Genomic DNA, 20,435 nt, shown 5'->3' with positions numbered 1-20,435 from the left:
ATGTGGCTTGGTCACTCCTACCTGGAAGGCAACAGGAATTGTTTTCTACATTCATACTGTGTCGCCCAGGGTTATGGGGTACTCGGTCCCGGGCGGTATAACTGGGGAAAATGTCACTTTGGTGGTCGTTGCCCGGTCCCGTGCCCTGGATGCTTTTTTAAAAGGGGAATATTTACAGGGTATTTTTAAATAAAGTTCACACATGACGCCACTTGCGGTTTTGCGGCTATATAGATGGAGCCGCCGCTGCACAGTTTCCACTACTAGGGCTGGTGTTGGTGGCAGCCTGGATGTTAGGACCTCCGCAAGTAGGGCCAGGCCCCAGAGGATAGGTAATGTAGATGGGTGTTGAAAGAAGGTAGGCCACACAAGGGGTTGCAGTGTAACTGGGTCCTTTACTCACAGTAAGCTGATAACTGGTCCCTAAACCAGCTGGTCTCAACCGCAGGTCCTGTTAGTCCCAGTGCGGGTTTAGTGACCTGGTGGCTTCTTTCCCCTGCACCTGTCTTTGATTGGTGGGTCCCCGTGGCTTGGAACAGCTGGGGGTCCCCTCTTGGTAGTCTCTTACAGCAGTACGTATGATGGTAGCGTGAACCCTGTGGGGTTGGAGTCTCTGGTCCTGTCTCCGGTTCTCCCGTTGCTACTGTGCCCCGAACTTCAAGGTCAGTGAGGTCCTTGATGGTCCCCTCACTGTGCAGATTTTATCAGGTCTGCCTGGAGCGTTTGTCTGACATAGTGTCACGGGCGGGGAGGGGACGCTGCGCTCACCACGCTCGGGTCTGGCACTGCTGCTGCTTCGCTTGCTGCTCGGACGGTGGCTAGAGCGGTGGGCCGGATCCCGGGGACTTGAGCGGTGCTCCTTGCCCGTGAGTGAAAAGGGGAAAGGTTTTGGGGATTTATTGTCCGTGACGCCACCCACGGTTGTGGTGAGGTGGTGATACCACCGCTGCTCTGGACGGGGATCCCGGGAGCGATGACAGGGAGCAGCTTAGATGTTGTTCTTCCCCTCTGTGGGTAGGGGGTTGGTGGTCCTGGGGCCCGGTGAGGGAGGAATGGCAGGTGGGTTACGGGGCCTGGTGAGGTGCAGGGTCGCGGGGGCAGCGCGGTGCTGCACGGCACAGTGGTACTCACTCAGCCAATGATGAATGCAAAGTCTCCGGTAAAGTCTCCGGTAAAACAAATGGCTGGATGAACGGGTCCCACAGACGGCTGCGGTGGTTCTTCTCCCGGTAGGTTGGCGGTGACTGCCTTTCCCTGCACCTGTGTTATGTTCTCGGTTCAGGTGGCTTCCCACCAGTAACCCGCTCCCCAGCTTGGATAGATGCTAAGGGAGCCCCTTTTGCCTGCAGGCTCTGGCCCTGGGAACTGTAGCCTTGGCGGTGACTGTATTTCCCTTCACGGTTTGAGCGGTTGCCTTCAATCGGGTCTTGACTGCTGGGAAACCCCGGAGGTTCCCTTCGCTAATGGATTTGACCGGTTTTACGGCGACTCCAAGCCTGGTCGTAGGCCCTGCCGAATGGTGCTGGCTTCTCCTGCAGACGGTCACCACCGTCTGCCAACCTTGCTGTATGTGCCTGGGCCACGCACCCGGACACGGTCAGTCTGCTCCACTACCACCTCACTCTTCCACTCTCAAAACTGAACTCTCCTCTCTCCCTTCCTTTTCCCGCCTCCATAACTGTGAACTCCTCGGTGGGTGGGCCCAACCGCCTGGCTCCACCCCCTGGTGTGGACATCAGCCCCTGAAGGGAGGCAACAAGGATTTTTGTCTGACTTTGATGTTCCTAGCCGGTGTGTGGGGTGTGTTGTTGCAGTACCTGTGACGTCCTGGCTTGTCCAGGGCACCACATTAGGACTCTGTACCCCGTTGGTGTGTAGTTCCGGGAGTACTTCACTGTATTCCACTGGCAACTAACCGCCTGGGCCCTCAGGTCACTGTTACACTCTTGACAGTCTTTCATTTCTCCTCCACTGTCAACAACTGCTCTCTGTCTGACTCTCCACTGTCTGACCCTCCAACCTGGTCGTCTAGTAGACTGGAGTGGTTCCACCTCTAGACGGCCATCCATTGGTTCTACCCCAGCTTGGTACCATTCTATGAGGGATATTGGGGAAAAACCGGGATTATCTGGAGTGTTTGTGTTGTTACCGGCACTGGCCTCCTGGGTCCCTAGGAGGTAGGCGCTGCATCCTGGTGGGGATGCAGTACCTTGTAGCTCCCTGATGGCTTCAGGGGCGCTACAATACACACACAGCTAGTTCCTATCGATGAAGGTCTATATTGTGACCAAAACGTCTGATGACTGAACTGTTGGCTGTTGTTAATAAGAAATCATCGTTTTGCATCATTTTGGAGTGCCTGGCTTAATTATATTGTTCTACGGCGTTGGATCTTACTAAAGCACCCATTCCTTATCAGAAGTGCCGTGTCCACTTACATTATTAATGGCTGTGTCCAATCATGCAAGGCTGCTTCAGTTCATGGTGGCAATATGAAGGAACCAGAGATATGGTGTGGTGATGACTGCGCTGCTGAGAAGTAATGAGAGACCAATGTGCAAGATCCAGATAAAAGGCGGTTTATTTCGAAGTGGTCAGACTTCTTCCTCAGGAGTATTGGTGGTTCTCCTGGGGAAGAAGTGTGCTCACTTTGAAACGCGTAAAGAAATAAACCACTTTTCATCTGGATGTTGCACATTCGTCTCTTGTTATTTCTCAGCAACGCAGTCATGGCCATGCCATATCTCTGGTTCCTTCATATTGTTACTAGCCTTGGGGCTCGTGGTTTCGAGCAGTAGCTGATCACAGGCTTTTAATCTTGTTGTATGACACATAACCTAATAAGGTGAGCACATTTCTACATATCATCACCATATATTTGTCGGATAAGACCCTATTTCCGCTGTTCTGTCCCATAGCTTCCTATTAGTTCATGGTAGGCACATACCATAGCTCCTAGTCAGGGGGAAAATCATAAGTTACCTATGATGGCTATATAGTGCCTATACAAACAACATAGCAGGGGCTTGCAGCTGCTGCTTTCTGAGGTAACAAATTTGTCCACTTGTCCAACTCCTTCAAGACTGTTGGAAAGCCATTTCCGGTGACTACCTCTTGAAGCTCATCAAGAGAATGCCAAGAGTGTGCAAAGTAGTAATGAAAGCAAAAGGTGGCTACTCTGAAGAACCTAGAATATAAGACATATTTTCAGTTGTTTCACACTTTAAGTATGTCATTCCACATGTTTAATTTATAGTTTTGATACCTTCAATGTGAATCTACAATTTTCAGAGTCCTGAAAATAAAGGAAACTCTTTGAATGAGAAGGTGTGTCCAAACTTTTGGTCTGTACTGTATGTGTTTGTATGCATGTAGGTTCTGGGTAGAAATGTGTGTGTATGTGTGTGTGTGTGTGTGTATGTATGTATAATCTGGATAGATATGTGTGTATGCATGTATGCTGTGCAGAGGCATAGCTCAAGGTTCAGCTCGGGGTGGGGGGGGAACATCTGAGTGGGCCCTTAACCAGGTAACCCTCATTACAACTATGTTTGGCCTCAAATATCCCCCCTTACTGTAGGATGGCCCCCAGTATTTCTTCCATACAGTAACATTGCCCTCAGTTCCCCCCCCACCCTGTATTGTTGGCCCCCATTATTTCCCCCACACTGTATAGTTGGCCCCAGCATTTCCCCTGCACTGTATGGATGGCCCCCAGTATTTCCCCCACACTGAATGGATGGCTCCCAGTATTTCCTCCACACTGTAATATGGCCTCCAGGATTTCCCCCACCCTGTATTGATGGCCCCAAAATTTCCACCACACTAATATGGCCTCCAGTATTTTCCCCACACAGTAATATAGCCCCTAGTTTTTCCCCACCCATATTGATAGCCCCCAGTATTTTCATGCACTGTATTGATGGTCCCCAGTATTCCCCCAACACTGTATCATGGCCCCTAGCATTTCCCCCAACACTATCATGGCCCGAAGTATTTCCCCCACACTGTAATATTGTCCCCATTATTCCCCACACTATAACAAGGCCACTTGTTCCCCCCCCCCACTGTAATATGGCTCCCAGTATTTCCTCCACACTGTATCGTGGCCCCTAGTATTCCTCCCACACAGTGTACTGTGTACGTTAAACAAAACATCCAGGCTGCTTTATTAAACCTCCATAAAGCAAGCCACACACGGAAAATAAATGGCCTCTCTTGGCAGGAAAGCAGGGTACACAGTCCTAACAATGGAAATTCAGGGTTAAACCAGTATACCAATCCAAGCATGGAGACTTCACACAAGAAGACTTCTTACCTCCACACAGACAGCTAATGACTCCACCTGAACTTTATGTGTAGCGCCCCTGAAGCCATCAGGGAGCTACAAGGTTCTGCATCCCCACCAGGATGCAGAGCCTACCCCCTAGGGCCCTGGAAGACCAGTGGTGGTAACACACAAACACTCCAGGTAATCCCAGTTTTCCCCAACAATCCCCCATACAATGGTGCAAAGCTAGGGTTGGACCAATGGATGGGCATCTAGAGGTGGAGCCAGTCCAGTCCACTAGCTGACCAGGTGGGAGTGACAGACTGTGGACAGTAGTCAGTACAGAATAGTCAGAGTAAGAGGAGAGTGAAGGTGGACGTGATGAGACGCACTGACGTGGAGTGGACAGTAACCTGGTGCCCAGGAGGGTAGTTGCTGGTGGAGTACTCCCGGAACTACGCACCAACGGGGTACAGGACCCTAGGTCAGGCATAAAGCTCCAGGCAGGCCTGATAACACCTGCACAGCAAGGGGACGATCAAGGACCTTGCTGACCCTAAAAATCCGAGACTCAGTATCAAAGAGAGAGCCAGGCACAGGACCAGATCCTCCAACCCCACAGGGTTCACGCTACCAACATACGGACAGCAGTGGAAAATCCACCGGACGGGGACCCCCAGTTGCTCAACGCCACGGAGACCCACCAATCAGAGTCAGGTGCAGGGGAAGAAGGTACCAGATTACTACACTGGCACTGCAAGAAACGGGACCTTAGGTGAAAGCAGCCAGCCTCAGGTGACCAGTTACCACCAGAAAGTGAGTAAACAACCAGTTGCACTAAACCCCTTGTGTGGACTACCTTCTTCCGACACCCGTCATTACACCTACCCTCTGGGGCCAGGCCGTGCTTGCAGAGGGTCTAACATCCAGGCTGCCATTAACATCAGCCCCAGTAGTGGACATTGTGCAGCTCCATCTACATAGCCGCAACACCGCAAGTGGCGTCACGTGTGAACACTAATCTAATGCCCTGTAAATATTCCAAAAAGGAAAATACTTACAAAAAGGGCCCAGGGCACGGAACCGGGCAATGGCCACCAAAGTGACATTTCCCAGATATTCACTGCCCTGGACCGAGTACCCCATAACCCTGGGCGTCACAACACGGCCCGGGGTGAGGATATGTGAGGAGCCAGTCCCACCCATCTCTCTGACCGCTCGACAACCTGGCCCTTGTCAAGCCTATTACGTACGATACGTACTGCAGCTATCTTCCAGGCTTACATCGCAGAGGATAACCACCTCTGTGACACATATCTCCTGTCCATGACATGTCCGGCTGCCATCTTACAGTGTGTATGCGTGTGTATGTTCTATGTAGGTATGTATGTATGAGTATGTGTGTCTATATGTGTACTGTTGGTATGTTTGTGTTTAGCATAAGAGTAGAATCACAGTTTTTGATGTAAGTTTTTGGAAATCAAAAAACTGATTTCTACCACACTCCATAAGGCAACAGAAAAAAGCCTTTTCCTGTACATACTTCTGGACAATGGCCCAATGCATGGTCACATTGAAGTGATGTTGTCAGAAGAAGCATATTTTATTTATAGATAAAGCTTTCTGTTGCAGGAGAAGATAATGTGAAAAAACAGAAGGTAATAACAATGTCAACAATGATTTTGAATTTATTATTGATTTACAAGAATTGTTTCTTATTCCAGTAAAACTACGCTTTCCAATAAAAGGAATTACATCCTGCAAAAAATTAAAAAAACAAAATTGATTGGGTTACTTTAAAAAGCGCAATCCACCTAATCTAAAATATTTATGGTCCATGATAACATCAATCTAACATACAGCATCGTATAGATAATTGAGCGGTTCCTGAATTTTGCCTTCTAGAAATACTTATTGGTTCTCTTTAGGAAATAAATCCCGGATTGATCAATCATTAAACCATCATATTGATTCATTATTTTTAGGAGGACTGTACTCAAAAATATTTATAGACATAATGGCCTCTTCTGTACATTTCCTGCTTTACATTAATAGTCACCTACTACCGAATACTGTGCCCCGCCGCCATTACATAAGGAACATTAAAGATTATTAGATGCTTAATTCATAATATTTATTAAATGTAGAAATGGTTGTCCAAAGACTCCAGCGGACAAATTGAAGGACTCAATTTGGACAACCATTTCTACATTTGATTTTCGAGGCTGGCTCCTGCCCTATTTCCTTGCAGACTCTATATCCGGACCGTATATGAGATTCCACACATCGGGGAGTACCGGTAAGCCGGCTTTAGAATTTTTTGTATTATTTGTATAATATTTATTAGACTGCATTCCCAAGATTAGCTTTTGGTGAGTTTTTGATGTTGCAGAATTTCTGCACCTATTAAGTAATTAGGCCCTGTGCGCACAGTGCAGTTTTAGATGCGTTTGTGGTGCAGTTTTGGGTCCAGTTTGTTGCCCTAAACTGCGTGCATTGCCTTCCTCAGCAAAGTCTACACTGTGTGCAGAATTATTAGGCAAATGAGTATTGTAATCACATGATAATTTTTATACATGTTGTCCTACTCCAAGCTGTATAGGCTTGAGAGCCAACTACCAATTAAGTAAATCAGGTGATGTGCATCTCTGTAATGAGGAGGGGTGCGGTGTAATGACATCAGCACCCTATATAAGGTGTGCTTAATTATTAGGCAACTTCCTTTCCTTTGGCAAAATGGGTCACAAAAGAGATTTGACAGGCTCTGAAAAGTCCAAAATTGTGAGTTGTCTTGCAGAGGGATGCAGCAGTCTTGAAATTGCCAAACTTTTGAAGCGTGATCAGCAAACAATCAAGCATTTCATGGCAAATAGCCAACAGGGTTGCATGAAGCATGTTGAGCAAAAAAAGGCGCAAAATAACTGCCCATAAATTGAGGAAAATCAAGCGTGAAGCTGCCAAGATGCCATTTGCCACCAGTTTGGCCATATTTCAGAGCTGCAACGTTACTGGAGTATCAAAAAGCACAAGGTGTGCCATACTCAAGGACATGGCCAAGGTAAGGAAGGGTGAAAAACGAATACCTTTGAACAAGAAACATAAGATAAAACGTCAAGACTGGGTCAAGAAATATCTTAAGACTGATTTTTCAAAGGTTTTATGGACTAATGAAATGAGAGTGACTCTTGATGGGCCAGATGGATGGGCCAGAGGGTGGATCAGTAAAGGGCAGAGAGCTCCACTGCGACTCAGACGCCAGCAAGGTGGAGGTGGGTACTGGTATGGGCTGGTATCTTCAAATATGAACTTGTGGGACCTTTTGGGTTGAGGATGGAGTGAAGCTCAACTCCCAGACCTACTGCCAGTTCCTGGAAGACAACTTCTTCAAGCAGTGGTACAGGAAGAAGTCAGTATCGTTCAAGAAAAATATGATTTTCATGCAGGATAATGCTCCATCACATGCATCCAACTACTCCACAGCGTGGCTGGCCAGTAAAGGTCTAAAAGATGAATAAATAATGACATGGCCCCCTTGTTCACCTGATCTGAACCCAATAGAGAACCTGTGGTCCCTCATAAAATGTAAGATCTACAGGGAGGGAAAACAGTTCCCCACCCCTCGAAACAGTGTCTGGGAGGCTGTGGTGGCTGCTGCACGCAATGTTGAAATGTTGATCATAAACAGATCAAGCAACTGACAGAATCCATGGATGGTAGGCTGTTGAGGGTCATCATAAAAAAGATGGCTATATTGGTCACTCATTTTTGGGGGTTTTGTTTTTGCATGTCAGAAATGTTTATTTAGAAATTTTGTGCTGTTATATTGGTTTACCTGGTGAAAATAAATAAGTGAGATGGGAATATATTTTGTTTTTATTAAGTTGCCTAATAATTCTGCACAGTAATAGTTACCTGCACAAACAGATATCCTCCTAAGATAGCCAAATCTAAAAAAAAAAACACTCCAACTTCCAAAAATATTAAGCTTTGATATTTATGAGTCTTTTGGGTTGATTGAGAACATAGTTGTTGATCAATAATAAAAAAAATCCTCTAAAAAACAACTTGCCTAATAATTCTGCACACGGTGTATGAGAATTCAGAAGGCTGTTTGTGCCAACGTGGTCAAAATTGTTGGTACCCATCGTTTAATGAAAGAAGAACCCACAATGGTCACAGAAATAACTTGAATCTGACAAAAGTAATAATAAATATAAAATCTATGAAAATGAGCTAATGAAAGTCATACATTACTTTTCGCTTCCATAGAATTTTTTCTAAAAAATAAAACTTATGAAATAGGCCTGGACAGAAATTATGGTACCCTCCTCCTCCTCCTCCTCCTCCTTAACTTAATATTTTGTTGCACAACCATTTGAGGCAATCACTGCAAACAATTCCTGTAACTGTCAATAAGACTTCTGCTCCTCTCGACAGGTATTTTGGCCACTCCTCAAGAGCAAACTGCTCCAGTTGCCTTGTGTTTGAAGGTTGCCTTTTCCAGACGGCATGTTTCAGCGCTTTCCAAAAATGCTCAATAGGATTTAGGTCAGGGCTAATAGAAGGCCACTTCAGAATAGTCCAATGTTTTCCTCTTAGCCATTCATGGGTGTTTTCAGCTGTGTGTTTTGGGTCATTATCCTTTTGCAAGACCCATAACCTGTGACTGAGACCAAGCTTTCTGAAACTGGGCAACACAATTCTCTCTAGAATCTCACTTAATAGTCTTGAGATTTCATTGTACCCTGCACTGATTCAAGACACCCTGTGCCAGATTCAGCAAAGCAGCCCCGGAACAAAACAGAGCCTCCTCCATGTTTCACTGTAGGGACAGTGTTCTTTTCTTGATATGCATTATTTTTTCATCTGTGAACATAGAGCTGATGTGCCTTGCCAAAAAGTTCCATTTTTGTCTCATCTGCCCATAAGACATTCTCTCAGGAGCTTTGTGGCTTGTCAACATTCTGTTTGGCAAATTTCAGTCTGGCTTTTTTATGTTTTGTTTTCAACAATGGTGTCCTCCTTGGTCGTCTCCCATAAAGTCCACTTTAGTTCAAACAATGACAGATGGTGCGATCAGACACTGATCTTACTTGAGCTTGAAGTTCACCTAGAATCTCTTTAGAAGTTTTTCTGGGCTCTTTTGTTACCATTCGTATTATCCATCTCTTCGATTTGTCATCAATTTGCTTCCTGTGGTCATGTCCAGGGAGATTGGCTATAGTCCCATGGATCTTTCTGAATTTCTGAATAATTTGTCAACTGTAGTCAAAGGAACTTCAAACTGCTTGGAGATGGTCTTATAACCTTTATCTATAACATGCTCGTCTATAATTTTATTTCTAATCTCCTGAGACAACTCTTTCCTTTGCTATACAGCTTGCATGTGCTGTTCTGAAGCTGGTCTGATCCCTATTTTTGCTAGAGGCACCTAAAAGCGAACAGTTTGGGCCAGTGGCCCCACAAAAGATTGACTAGAAAACTAGTAAAATGTAGCACAATATGAAGACACGTTAAAAAGTTTTGTCATTCTTCCTGATTCTTCTGAACTTCACTTATTAGTTCTTTTTTCTTGGCCATGAGAAGTTGACAAAATCAGTGAAACATCTGCTTGTATCTGTAACTACATGTTTCCATGGTAACAGACTACAAACAAACCCTGTTTAGTCTAACCGCGCAGTCCTAGTCACTTCCATCAGTTCACCAATTCTTTCTAACAAGTAATTTTTGCTTCCTAGGTAAATGGACACATTATCTTTATAGGAATAGCGTGGAAATCAAATACTTTATCACTGCGCCATCAAGGTTGCGCCAATCATGGGTCTCACCCCTTCACCACCATTGTTTCCTTGGCTTTTAGAAAAATTGAAAGTATGGTGTACTATTGATGATTTAACCTATGATGGTGGTGATAGGACAGAGGACCCAAAGAAGTTGCATTTCCTACAAATGCTCTAGGTTCACAATTGTGTTTTTTTGCTCACTAGCTTCAGTCCTTCATTAAATTACAATAATGATAAAGAAAATGCTGATCATGACAGTTCTTGTAATGATAGATGCAAACTGAGCGCTTTGGTGTCATTTTAATGGCTCATACACGAGGTAGTGTTAGACTAGGTTCACACGTTGCTTTTTTGCTCCTTTTTTCTGCAGGCAAAACCTATCTTGGCAGTAAAGAAGCAGGTTTTGCTGTGTTTTTGGTGCAGATTTTATATCATTTATCAACAGTACATGTTTAATAAAGTTAGTTTCATAAAACCATAAAAAGCATTAAAAATGCAGCTTTTCTGCACGTCCTCATTGCTTTCTATGGTGAAAAAAACTTGTAAAAATGCTGAATGTTTTTTAATTCAATCAGGAAAGTAAAAAGCAATGGTGTGATTCAGATTTCTGAAATATTATAGCTTTTGCTGGTAATGTAAAAAAATATATTTTAATTTGCATAAAAAATGCATTAAAAAAACACTGCAAAAACGCAATGTGTGAACATAGCCTAAGACATCTACATCTGCATAAGTCTTCATTCAGACTTCCATTTTTCACGTTCGTGCGTTTTTTTCGCAGATAGAACACGTCACGTACTCGTTAGACGTTACATTACAGTCCATAGGGGTATTCACATATCAGTGTTTTTTGCGCACTACGTATCCATACAAAAATCCTAGAGGCATGCCTGGTTTTGCTCACAGATCAAAATGACCCATATGAGTCTGTGGGGTCCTTGTAATGTAGAGCGCATGGATGGCATCAGGGCTGTCCGTGATTAACATTGCAATGAATAGGAGAAGCTGTGATTATTCATACAAGAAATGTACTGATGAAAGAGTTAGTAGAAAAACTGATACACCGACCAAACACTGATGAAAATTGGCTGAAAAACACCTACGAGACTCAGACCACTTTACTGCGTATGAGAAATCACAGATGTCTGAATGAGGTCTAAAAATTTTTTGGAGAGACCCCGCATCACCAAGCAGGTGCTCAGGAGAAAATTAGAACAAAAAAGAAAAAGAACTCCGGCACTCATAGAACCCCACTAAGAAAAACAAGGAATGGATATTCTTATAGATTCTTTATTCAGTGAAATAGGTGTAAAACAGTCCATAAACAGTTTTTGACATTTCGGCCCCAGGCCTTTATCAAAATCTGACCATCAGATGGATTAACACAGAGAATATGTGGGTTAATTCACAGGGAATTATCATCGCTGAACGACCTGTAAAGGGCTAGGTGGTATATATGATAGGTAGGTGTATTAGTAGGTACACAGTTAATGGATGTCACTATAGTAACCAACAGCCTGTAGAGGCTTAATGAGATGTATGTGAGTCCAAAATATGGACGACAGGGTCCTAATATTAATATCAAGAAATGGGTTAATAATGCCCCGGGTATATGATGGTTCCAGTGTTGCCTAGATAATGACCTAAACCTAATAGGTACCACCTTGTAGGTCTACAGAAGGGGGCTGATTCTCTACTCTCTGAGTGAATGGGGTTTGGTAAAACTGTTACAGTACTTTGTTGTTGAATTTCAGTGCAAAATTAATCAACCAAAATATATATGATCTATAATTGAGCCCCTGATAAAAGTATCTAAACCTATAAGCAAAGCTGAGATACTGGAGCTCACTGAAGCATCATAAGGTGGCACTTGGAGTGCATAGGTGTCCAACACACACAGGGGTGTTGAGTGCGGCATCCAGCATTTTTGTCTACAACACTGCCTCCAGAGTAGATGTGACTCTAGCTATGAAGGGGCATTTTCATGGGATAGGGACTAACTTTCTGTTCATTGGGGGCTAAATGCTGGGACCCCACTGATCCCGAAAACCAAGGCTGAAGATCCTCTTGTGAATGGGTTTTATGTTATATGTAATGAAGAGTGAGCACTAAAATGTTCAAGTGCTTGGTACTTGAATCGATCAGGTTAGACGTTGGAAAAACGAGCGGAGCTGCAGCTAAAAAGGCCAACAAAATTCTGGAATGTAACAAGACAAGCATTGAATCTAGATCAAGAGAGGTAATTATTCCCTTATACTCTGCCCTGGTGTGGCGCCCTGGACAAGCCAGGACGTCACAGGTACTGCAACAACACACCCCACACCCCGGTTAGGAACATCAAAGTCAGACACAAATCCTTGTTGCCTCCCTCCAGGGGCTGATGTCCACACCAGTTGGGGCGGAGCCAGGCCGTTGGCTCCTCCCACCGAGGAGTTCACAGTCCTGGAGGTGGGAAAAGGAAGGCAGTCGAGTGTAGAGTGTGAGTTAGCGAAGTGGTAGTGGAGGAACTGACTGTCCGTGTCCGGGTACGTGGCCCGGGCACAGAAACAGCAAGGTTGGCAGACAGTGGTGACCGTCTGCAGGAGAGGCCGATTGACGCACAACCATAAGGACCGGGGACAGGAGGTGGCCCGCCGGTACCGGATCGGGGAGCAAAGAGAAGCCAGCACCATCCGGCAGGGTCTACGGACCCCAACCATGCTAGGAGTCGCCGTTAAACCGGTCAAATCCGTCAGCGACGGGAACCTCCGGGGTTTCCCAGCAATAAAGACCCGACTGAAGGCAACCGCTCAACCGTGAAGGGAAATACAGCTACCGCCACAGCTAGAGTTCCCAGGGCCAGCGCCTGCGGGCAAAAGGGGTCCTCCGGCAAATATACCGCTGGGAAGCGGGTTACCGGTGGGAAGCCATCGGGGCCGAGAACATAACACCGGTTCAGGGAGAGACAGTTACCGCCAACCTACCGGGAGTGACCGTCGCAGCCGTCTGTGGGACTCGTCCATCCAGCCGTTTGTTTTACCAAAGACTCCGTGTGCGTTACTTGCTGAGTAAGTACCACCGTGCCTTCTGGCACTGCGCTGCCCCGCGACCCTGCACCTGGCCAAGCCCCGCAATCCACCAAACAGAGAACAACTCCGGGCCCTGGGACTACCAAAATCCCCCTACCCACGGAGGGGAGAGAAACATCCCAGCTGCTCCCTGTCATCGCTCCCGGGATCCCGTACAGAGCAGCGGTGGTGCCCCAACCTCACCACACACCGTGGGTGGCGTCACAAACCGACATCCCAAACACCAACAAAACACCCCTTTCACTCACGGGCGAGGAGCGCCGCTCGAGTCCCCGGATCCGGCCCACCACTCGAGCCACCGAGCAGCAGCAGCAGCGCCGGACCCGAGCGTGGTGAGCGCAGCACCCCGCGGCCTGCGACACTGGTCAGACCATACCTGGAATACTGTGTACAGTTCTGGGCACCCCAATTCAAGAAAGGCATCGATATATTGGCGCAAGTCCAGAGAAGAGCAACCAAGATGGTAGAAGGTCTGCAAACCATGTCATATGAAGAACGGCAAAAAAGAACTAGGGATGTTGAGTATTAAAAAGAGAAGGCTGAGAGGAGACTTAATAGCGGTCTACAAATATCTGAAAGGTAGTCACAGTGCAGAGGGAACCACCCTATTCTCATTAGCACCAGGAAGTACAAGAAGCAATGGGAAGAAACTTAAAGGAAGGAGATTCAGATTAGACATTAGGAAAAACTTTCTGACAGTGAGGGCAGTGAGGGAGTGGAACAGGCGACCGTGGGAGGTAGTGAGCTCTCCATCAATGTAAGTCTTCAAGCAGAAGCTGGATAAACAAATAGCTGGGATGATTTCGGAAAACCTGCACTCGCAGGGGGTTGGACCCAATGGCCCTTGAGGTCCCTTCCAACTCTACCATTCTATGATTCTATGAAGTCAGTGGGAAACTCAAGCCTTTTTCTGGATGTCCCTTCACTCCCTCTCTCACCCCCGGCCCTCCTGTTAGGGCTTTAGGGAAAATGAGAAAGAAAGAATATGATGGGGGAAATTGAGCATATCTATTACCCACACGATATTTGATTAAGTGTCCTGAGCACCCTGATACTCGATCAACTATTGAGCAGTGCCCAGCACGCTCGCTCATCGCTAGTTATATTTCGATTTTGCGCACTGCTGCTTCATTCATTCTTCTGCGAGTGCCAAAGACCAGCCAAGCACAGCGCTCGACTATCTGTGATGGTCCCAATAACAATGAATGGGTCGGAGGTGCATATGATCGAGCACTGCTCTATTCACATAGGGCTCTTTAGAGCTACAGTACTTAGGAGCAGTTGTCGGACCCCTAACAACTGGGAAGTTATCCCCTATCCAAAGGATTACTTCCAAGCCTGAGAATATCGCTTTAATGATCTCTGTTGCATGGATCAATAATACACTGCACCCAGCTTACTATATGGAACTATACTGTATTTCCGTAAGAGTCTTCTTTTATATGGAGAGGGAGAAAGATTGAGGCATTTTGCATTGCAGTAGTAGGGTAAATACATGCTCCATTAAATACAGTGCCTGACCATAAGTCCCATTGAACTGCATGTGATCCATTAGTGAATCAGCCACGATCAGCTATATATAAGAAAGTACAAATTCACATTCCCTGATGTATCAAGATTAGTGAAATTTCATCAAACTTTCCTGCAATATGAAATCCTTGGAATCTATAGAACATTGATTTTAACAAATCCTAAAATTAAAGGACAGCAAGTAAGTTTAAGCAATTTGCTACACAAGAATAAACAGAATGCACTGATCCATAGACTTGAGCTATTAGAGTAGATTATTTACAAAAATCGGCATTAGAAGTGTTGTAAAATACCCTTATAATTAGTAGAAAATTGCATACAATTTGACAAATGTGTGAAAATAACACCTACAGCATATGTTTGGTGTGACTCGGTGTATCAGACACGTCATCGCCATCTAAATGCTGGCATAAATATACAAAAACCAACACACAGCAATAACAGAACTGTTGAGGTTGGCATAAAAAGTGTTAAAGAACCCTGAAAGAATTTAGCACTTGCATCATTCTTGGTGCATTGTGGTGTATAAATAATATCATATAGTAATACAAGGAGTTTATATGTTCCCCCCATGTTTATGCGGGTTTCTTCCCATAGTTTAAAGACATACTAATAGGGAATTTAAATTGTGAGCCCCAATGGGGACAGTGATGATAAATGTCTGCAGTGAGCTGTAGAATGTGATGGCGCTATATAAGCAAATATTATTATTATTAATAATAATAATAATAATAATAATAATGAATAATGTTATAAGTATATGGCAGAAACTCCTTTACAGTCTTACTATGGGGTCGGCAACAATGTATACATAGTCTGAATGTAACTATTGACTTGTAAAATGCTGCAGAATATAATGTCAATATAGAAATAAAATTATTATTATTATTATTATTATCTATAGTAGATAAACAGTATTTAATTGGTGGGATATATAAGCTGTATTATTAATGAATGTAAAAGAATTGCAAATATGACATGTATAAATTACATGATACGCTAAATATCTGCAATGTACCCCTTCCCAATTCCGAGGGTTACAATATTGGTTTACCTATCAATAAACCGCTATGACAAAATGCGCATTCACATAGTATCAAAATATGATTCTTCCATTAATTAAAAATCTAATAATAAATGATTACAATGTAACTTCATTCGCTTTGATCCTCTGCATTGAAATAGCTGAAAGGTGTAAAGAAATGCTGCAAGGGCAGCACATAGGACACAGTCTCAGCTCAGACAGCCGCTTTGCAGTCACCTTGTCAGCATGCAGACACTATTACATACTGAGACTGCAAAGCACAAGTGTCAAGTCAGTGTGTAAAAAAACCAACCAGAACAGAAATGGTCGAGTGTCATTTTACTGCATTGTGTCTGGGATCCGGGGACAGACTGACCTGCCAGGCGCTTTTCCCGGATATTTTTCCACAGCAGGTCCCAAGCCTTGGTTGTGGAGTCCTTTAATTGCTCACTCAGAGACCTTCTCAGCAGAAATTTGGCTGATCTCCTCTTGGATGTCATTGTAAATCCCACAGCATTACTGCACTTTACATGGGAATGCAGCAGTTAGATGGCGAAATGAAGGTCCCAGAAGGAGGTGGGATGCTGCAGGCTGCCAGTGTGCCCTGCAGTACCTCTCTGCACTTCAAAGCCTAGATACATTGTTACAGTGAGGTTCTCCACACTGCATCTCCTGACACTTTCTCTCCAGTGCTCAGCGCTCCCTCCCACTGCCTTCCCTGTAGCCCCCCTCACTACAGCAGCTATTCCTACCCTGACGGAGAAGACATAGAAAATCCCAGACCAGATGTTCAGCCATGAAAGTTTTCAGTCTGATACAAGAAACCCTTTCCTTTCTTTCCTTTCTCCTTCAATTACCTTACAAGCTTGCCTTCTGCTTTATTGACTTACCCTATCTCTCCAGACTCCAGAAGCAGAGGTCATCCCACTATTATTAGCCAATAACCTTTTCACTGCTGGATAATGTGCAATGCATCTTTACATTTTCCTAATCATTTCCAAGCAGGTATTGGCGCAGACATGGATATAACACAGGAGCACAAATGTCTGGAAAGTATTTCCTCTGAGTGGATATTTTACGCGCGGATGCATTTTATTACTCTACATATGTATGCTGTAAGACATTCGCAAATATCTATTGCGTGGTTTCCAAATTTATAAAGTCAAAAGTTTGACTAATGAAAATTTTAATATGTAATTGTTTATACACAGTAAAGGGTACTTTACACGCTGCGATATCAGCACCGATATCGCTAGCGAGTGTACCCGCCCCCGTCGGTTGTACGTCACGGGCAAATCGCTGCCCGTGGCGCACACCATCGCTAACACCCATCACACGGACTTACCTTCACTGCGACGTTGCTCGGGCCGACGATCCGCCTCCTTTCTAAGGGGGCGGTTTGTGCGGCGTCACAGCGACGTCACACGGCAGCCGTCCAATAGCAGCGGAGGGGCGGAGATGAGCTGGCGGAATATGCCGCCCACCTCCTTCCTTCCTCATTGCTGGTGGACACAGGTAAGGAGATGTTCGTCGTTCCTGCGGTGTCACACAGCAATGTGTGCTGCCGCAGGAACAACAAACAACATCGTACCTGCAGCAGCAACGATATTTGGGAAAGGAGCAACGTGTCAACAAGCAACGATTTTTCACGTTTTTGCGCTCGTTGATCGTCACTCCTTGGTGTCACATGCTGCAATGTCGCTAACGGCGCCGGATATGCGCCACTAACGACGTGACCCCGACGATATATTGTTAGCGGTCGCGGCGTGTAAAGCACCCTTAACACTAGAACTACTGAGGTAGTCATTTTGACTACTTTGCACTATGTATTTCTATATAGGTTTTCACGAGTCCAGTAGTTCTAGTGTTAAGGCTCTCTTCACATAGGGCGTTTTTGCTGCGTTTTTGCTGCGTTTTTAGACTTGGTTTTATGCAAATCCATGCTAATAAAAGCCTATGAGATCCCAGAAATGTCATGCGCACAAACAAAACACCTGCGTTTCTTTCACGACGGTTTCGGTCCTTGGTTTTTGCTGCGTTTTAAAGACAATGTACATGTCAATTCTTTTCACCTTTTTCGCCTTGGTTTTTCACCCTAGGGGACCAGAATCCGGCATTTAAAAATGGTTCTGGAAAGGATAGGGGGATTGGAGCAGGCACGTTACTTACCAAGGCTGTAACTCCTTGCCTCTCATTCTACTTCTGGGGCCACTCATCATTGCATATTCACTGCTTTCCCCACCCACCAGTGTCTGTGATTTTATTTTGTCACTGACATCACTGCTCATTGGGGCTCAGTCTGTGCCTAAAGTTAGAGCTTTCATGTTCTATGGCGCTCGCTGTAATTTCAGATGTAGTATAGCTGGAATCGTCGCAGGACCTCGTGTGGATTATGTTTGATCTGCAGTTGTGTTTTGGTGTGTAATAAAGTGGTAAAAGAGGGTGCTTTTTGTCTTTTATTTCAAATAAAAGATTTTTTTGGTGTTTGTGTTTATTTCTTTTCACTTACAGATTAGTAATGGGGTGGTCTCATAGACCCTTCCCATCACTAAACTAGGGCTTAGTGGCAGCTGTGAGCTGCTATTAACTCCTTATATTACCCAAATTTCCACCGCACCAGGGCAATCAGGAAGAGCAGGGTGAAGTGCAGGGATTGTCACAGCTAATAGATGCACCAATCTTGGGCGGCTGCAGGCTGCTATTTATAGGTTGGGGGGCCAATAACCATGGGTGTCCCCAGCCTGAGAATACCAGCCACCAGCTGTCTGGCTTTATCTTGGCTGGGTATCAAAATTGAGGGGACCGCATGCTAGGTTTTTTAAAATTATTTATTTTTCTTAAAAAAAAGCTGCATGCAGTTCCACATTTTGATACACAGCCAAGATAAGTGCACGGCTGGGGCCTACAGCCTGTAGCCGTATGCTTTATCTGAGCTGGGTACCATAATATGGGGGGATTCTATGCCAATTTTTTTAATTAATTTATTTTTATACCACCATAGATGAACGTAGCCTCTGTGATTGAAAGCACTCAGACACGCTGTTGCTCAAGGTGAGGGCGCGTCTAACTGCAACCAATCCCAGATGCCGGTGGGCAGTGAAATCAGTGAATATGCAATGAAGGCAATGAGTGGCCCCGGAAGTAGAAGCATACAGCTGCGCTGGAGACTGGTAAGTACAGCCCGCTTTCTTTATTTTTTCTCTTTATTTTTAAATTTTTATTACCCAGTGCCAGATCCAGATCAATCCCGGCCCGGGCCTGATACTCAGGTACTTTTGAACCCGCGCTTGTCTGGATTTGGTCCGGCTATCACTACTAAGTCATTGAGAAAGTGCAAAAAAACGCAGTAAAGCCAGTAAAAGAACAATGCTACAGAAAAACGCACCAAAAATGCACAAAACCACTAAGAAACTTCCTGCCACAAGATAAGGTTTTGCTGCAGAAAAAAAATGCAAACACCCTGTGTGAACATAGCCTAAATGTTTTAAAGGAAATGTTATTTTCTCACTGTAGATATTTAAAGAGTAGGGCTGGTTATAAACAAAGGGGAACCAAGGCGTTAAATGAGCCGATTGACTATATTAAAATTGTTCTACGATTAGCAGCCTCTTTACACAGGATGTTGAAGAATGATAGGGACAGAACTATCACTAATGGGTCATTCTGTCCCCATCTATATCATTTTATCAGCATCATATCCTTTATTTATTCTAGGCAATGTGCAGCCGAGAACAATGTTTTTTATTCTGGCATAAACTATCCAATCACTTGATGAATCAGTGCTGTGTTCATTCATTGTGTGATTACAGACATGTTTGCACCTATGAACACTTGATAGAGCCTTTGTTTTTAAATAGAAAAGATATGTGGTTCTCCAGCGATTGTTCATAAATAGAGATGAACGGACCATGGCAGTTTGGGCTTTGCAGGTCCAGCTGAACATTTTTAAAGTTTGATTTTGGACCCGGACTTGACCTGAACTTCATTTGAAGTCATTGATTGGGCACGTTGGGTCTTCGCCCACAGGCAGCCATAAACAGATCACTTCCGGGGGCGGACGGATCTGGTTTTCCCATTTTGTTTTTTTTGGTGCACACTACATCCTATCATGCTGTTGTTACCCGTAGTGCGAGCCATGTAAACACTGCAAGTGGCTCACACTGGGCAGAGCACCGTACATACTGGAGCACGGCGATGCTCGCGCAAATGGTCAACACACGTAAAGGACCCCATACTCTGAACCCAAACTTGTTTTCTTGGAAAAATCTGTATTCATACCAAACACTGAATTTCAGGTTCGATCATCTCTATTCATAAATCTTCACATTTATTGAGGCATAATTAAAACCAGATAGAAGACCCCCACACCCGATAGCTGATACCAACGCGTTTCAGCAACAAGCCTTAACCATGGATAATCGCACACATCTTTTCTAATTGGCATTTTTCCATGCAGTTCCTAAGCGAAGCCTCATACATCATATGAAGAGTCTCAGAATTCGGTGAGCTGATCCCTCTATACTTGTCTCCCTATTTTCTACTTTATTATTTAATGTATTTAAATATGGATGTTACACACTCTGTATGTTACACTCACGCTCCATGCCACACACACACACACACACACACACACACACACACACACACACTACATGTTTCATATGCATACACATACTGCATATTACACAAACTGCATGTTGTGCACAACACACACACACACTGCATATTACAAATACACTTGCATGTGACACATACTGCAC

The 20,435-nt window shown here is 44.7% G+C and overlaps 1 protein-coding gene across 1 annotated transcript in view; it reads right to left on the bottom strand.

Moving 5' to 3' along the window:
- STARD13 (StAR related lipid transfer domain containing 13) overlaps positions 1-16,397 on the bottom strand; it is a 298,193-nt gene extending 281,796 nt beyond the window's left edge. Inside the window, exon 1 of the mRNA XM_075337335.1 lies at positions 16,052-16,397. Within this exon, the coding sequence (XP_075193450.1) occupies positions 16,052-16,175 (124 nt within the window). The 5' untranslated portion in view covers positions 16,176-16,397. The remainder of the gene's footprint in view (positions 1-16,051) is intronic.
- Between the last annotated feature and the right edge of the window lie 4,038 nt (positions 16,398-20,435).

Source organism: Anomaloglossus baeobatrachus, chromosome 2, assembly GCF_048569485.1.
Source record: "Anomaloglossus baeobatrachus isolate aAnoBae1 chromosome 2, aAnoBae1.hap1, whole genome shotgun sequence".
In the NCBI taxonomy this organism is placed as follows: domain Eukaryota; kingdom Metazoa; phylum Chordata; class Amphibia; order Anura; family Aromobatidae; genus Anomaloglossus; species Anomaloglossus baeobatrachus.
This window is presented reverse-complemented; position numbering and strand designations above follow the sequence as displayed.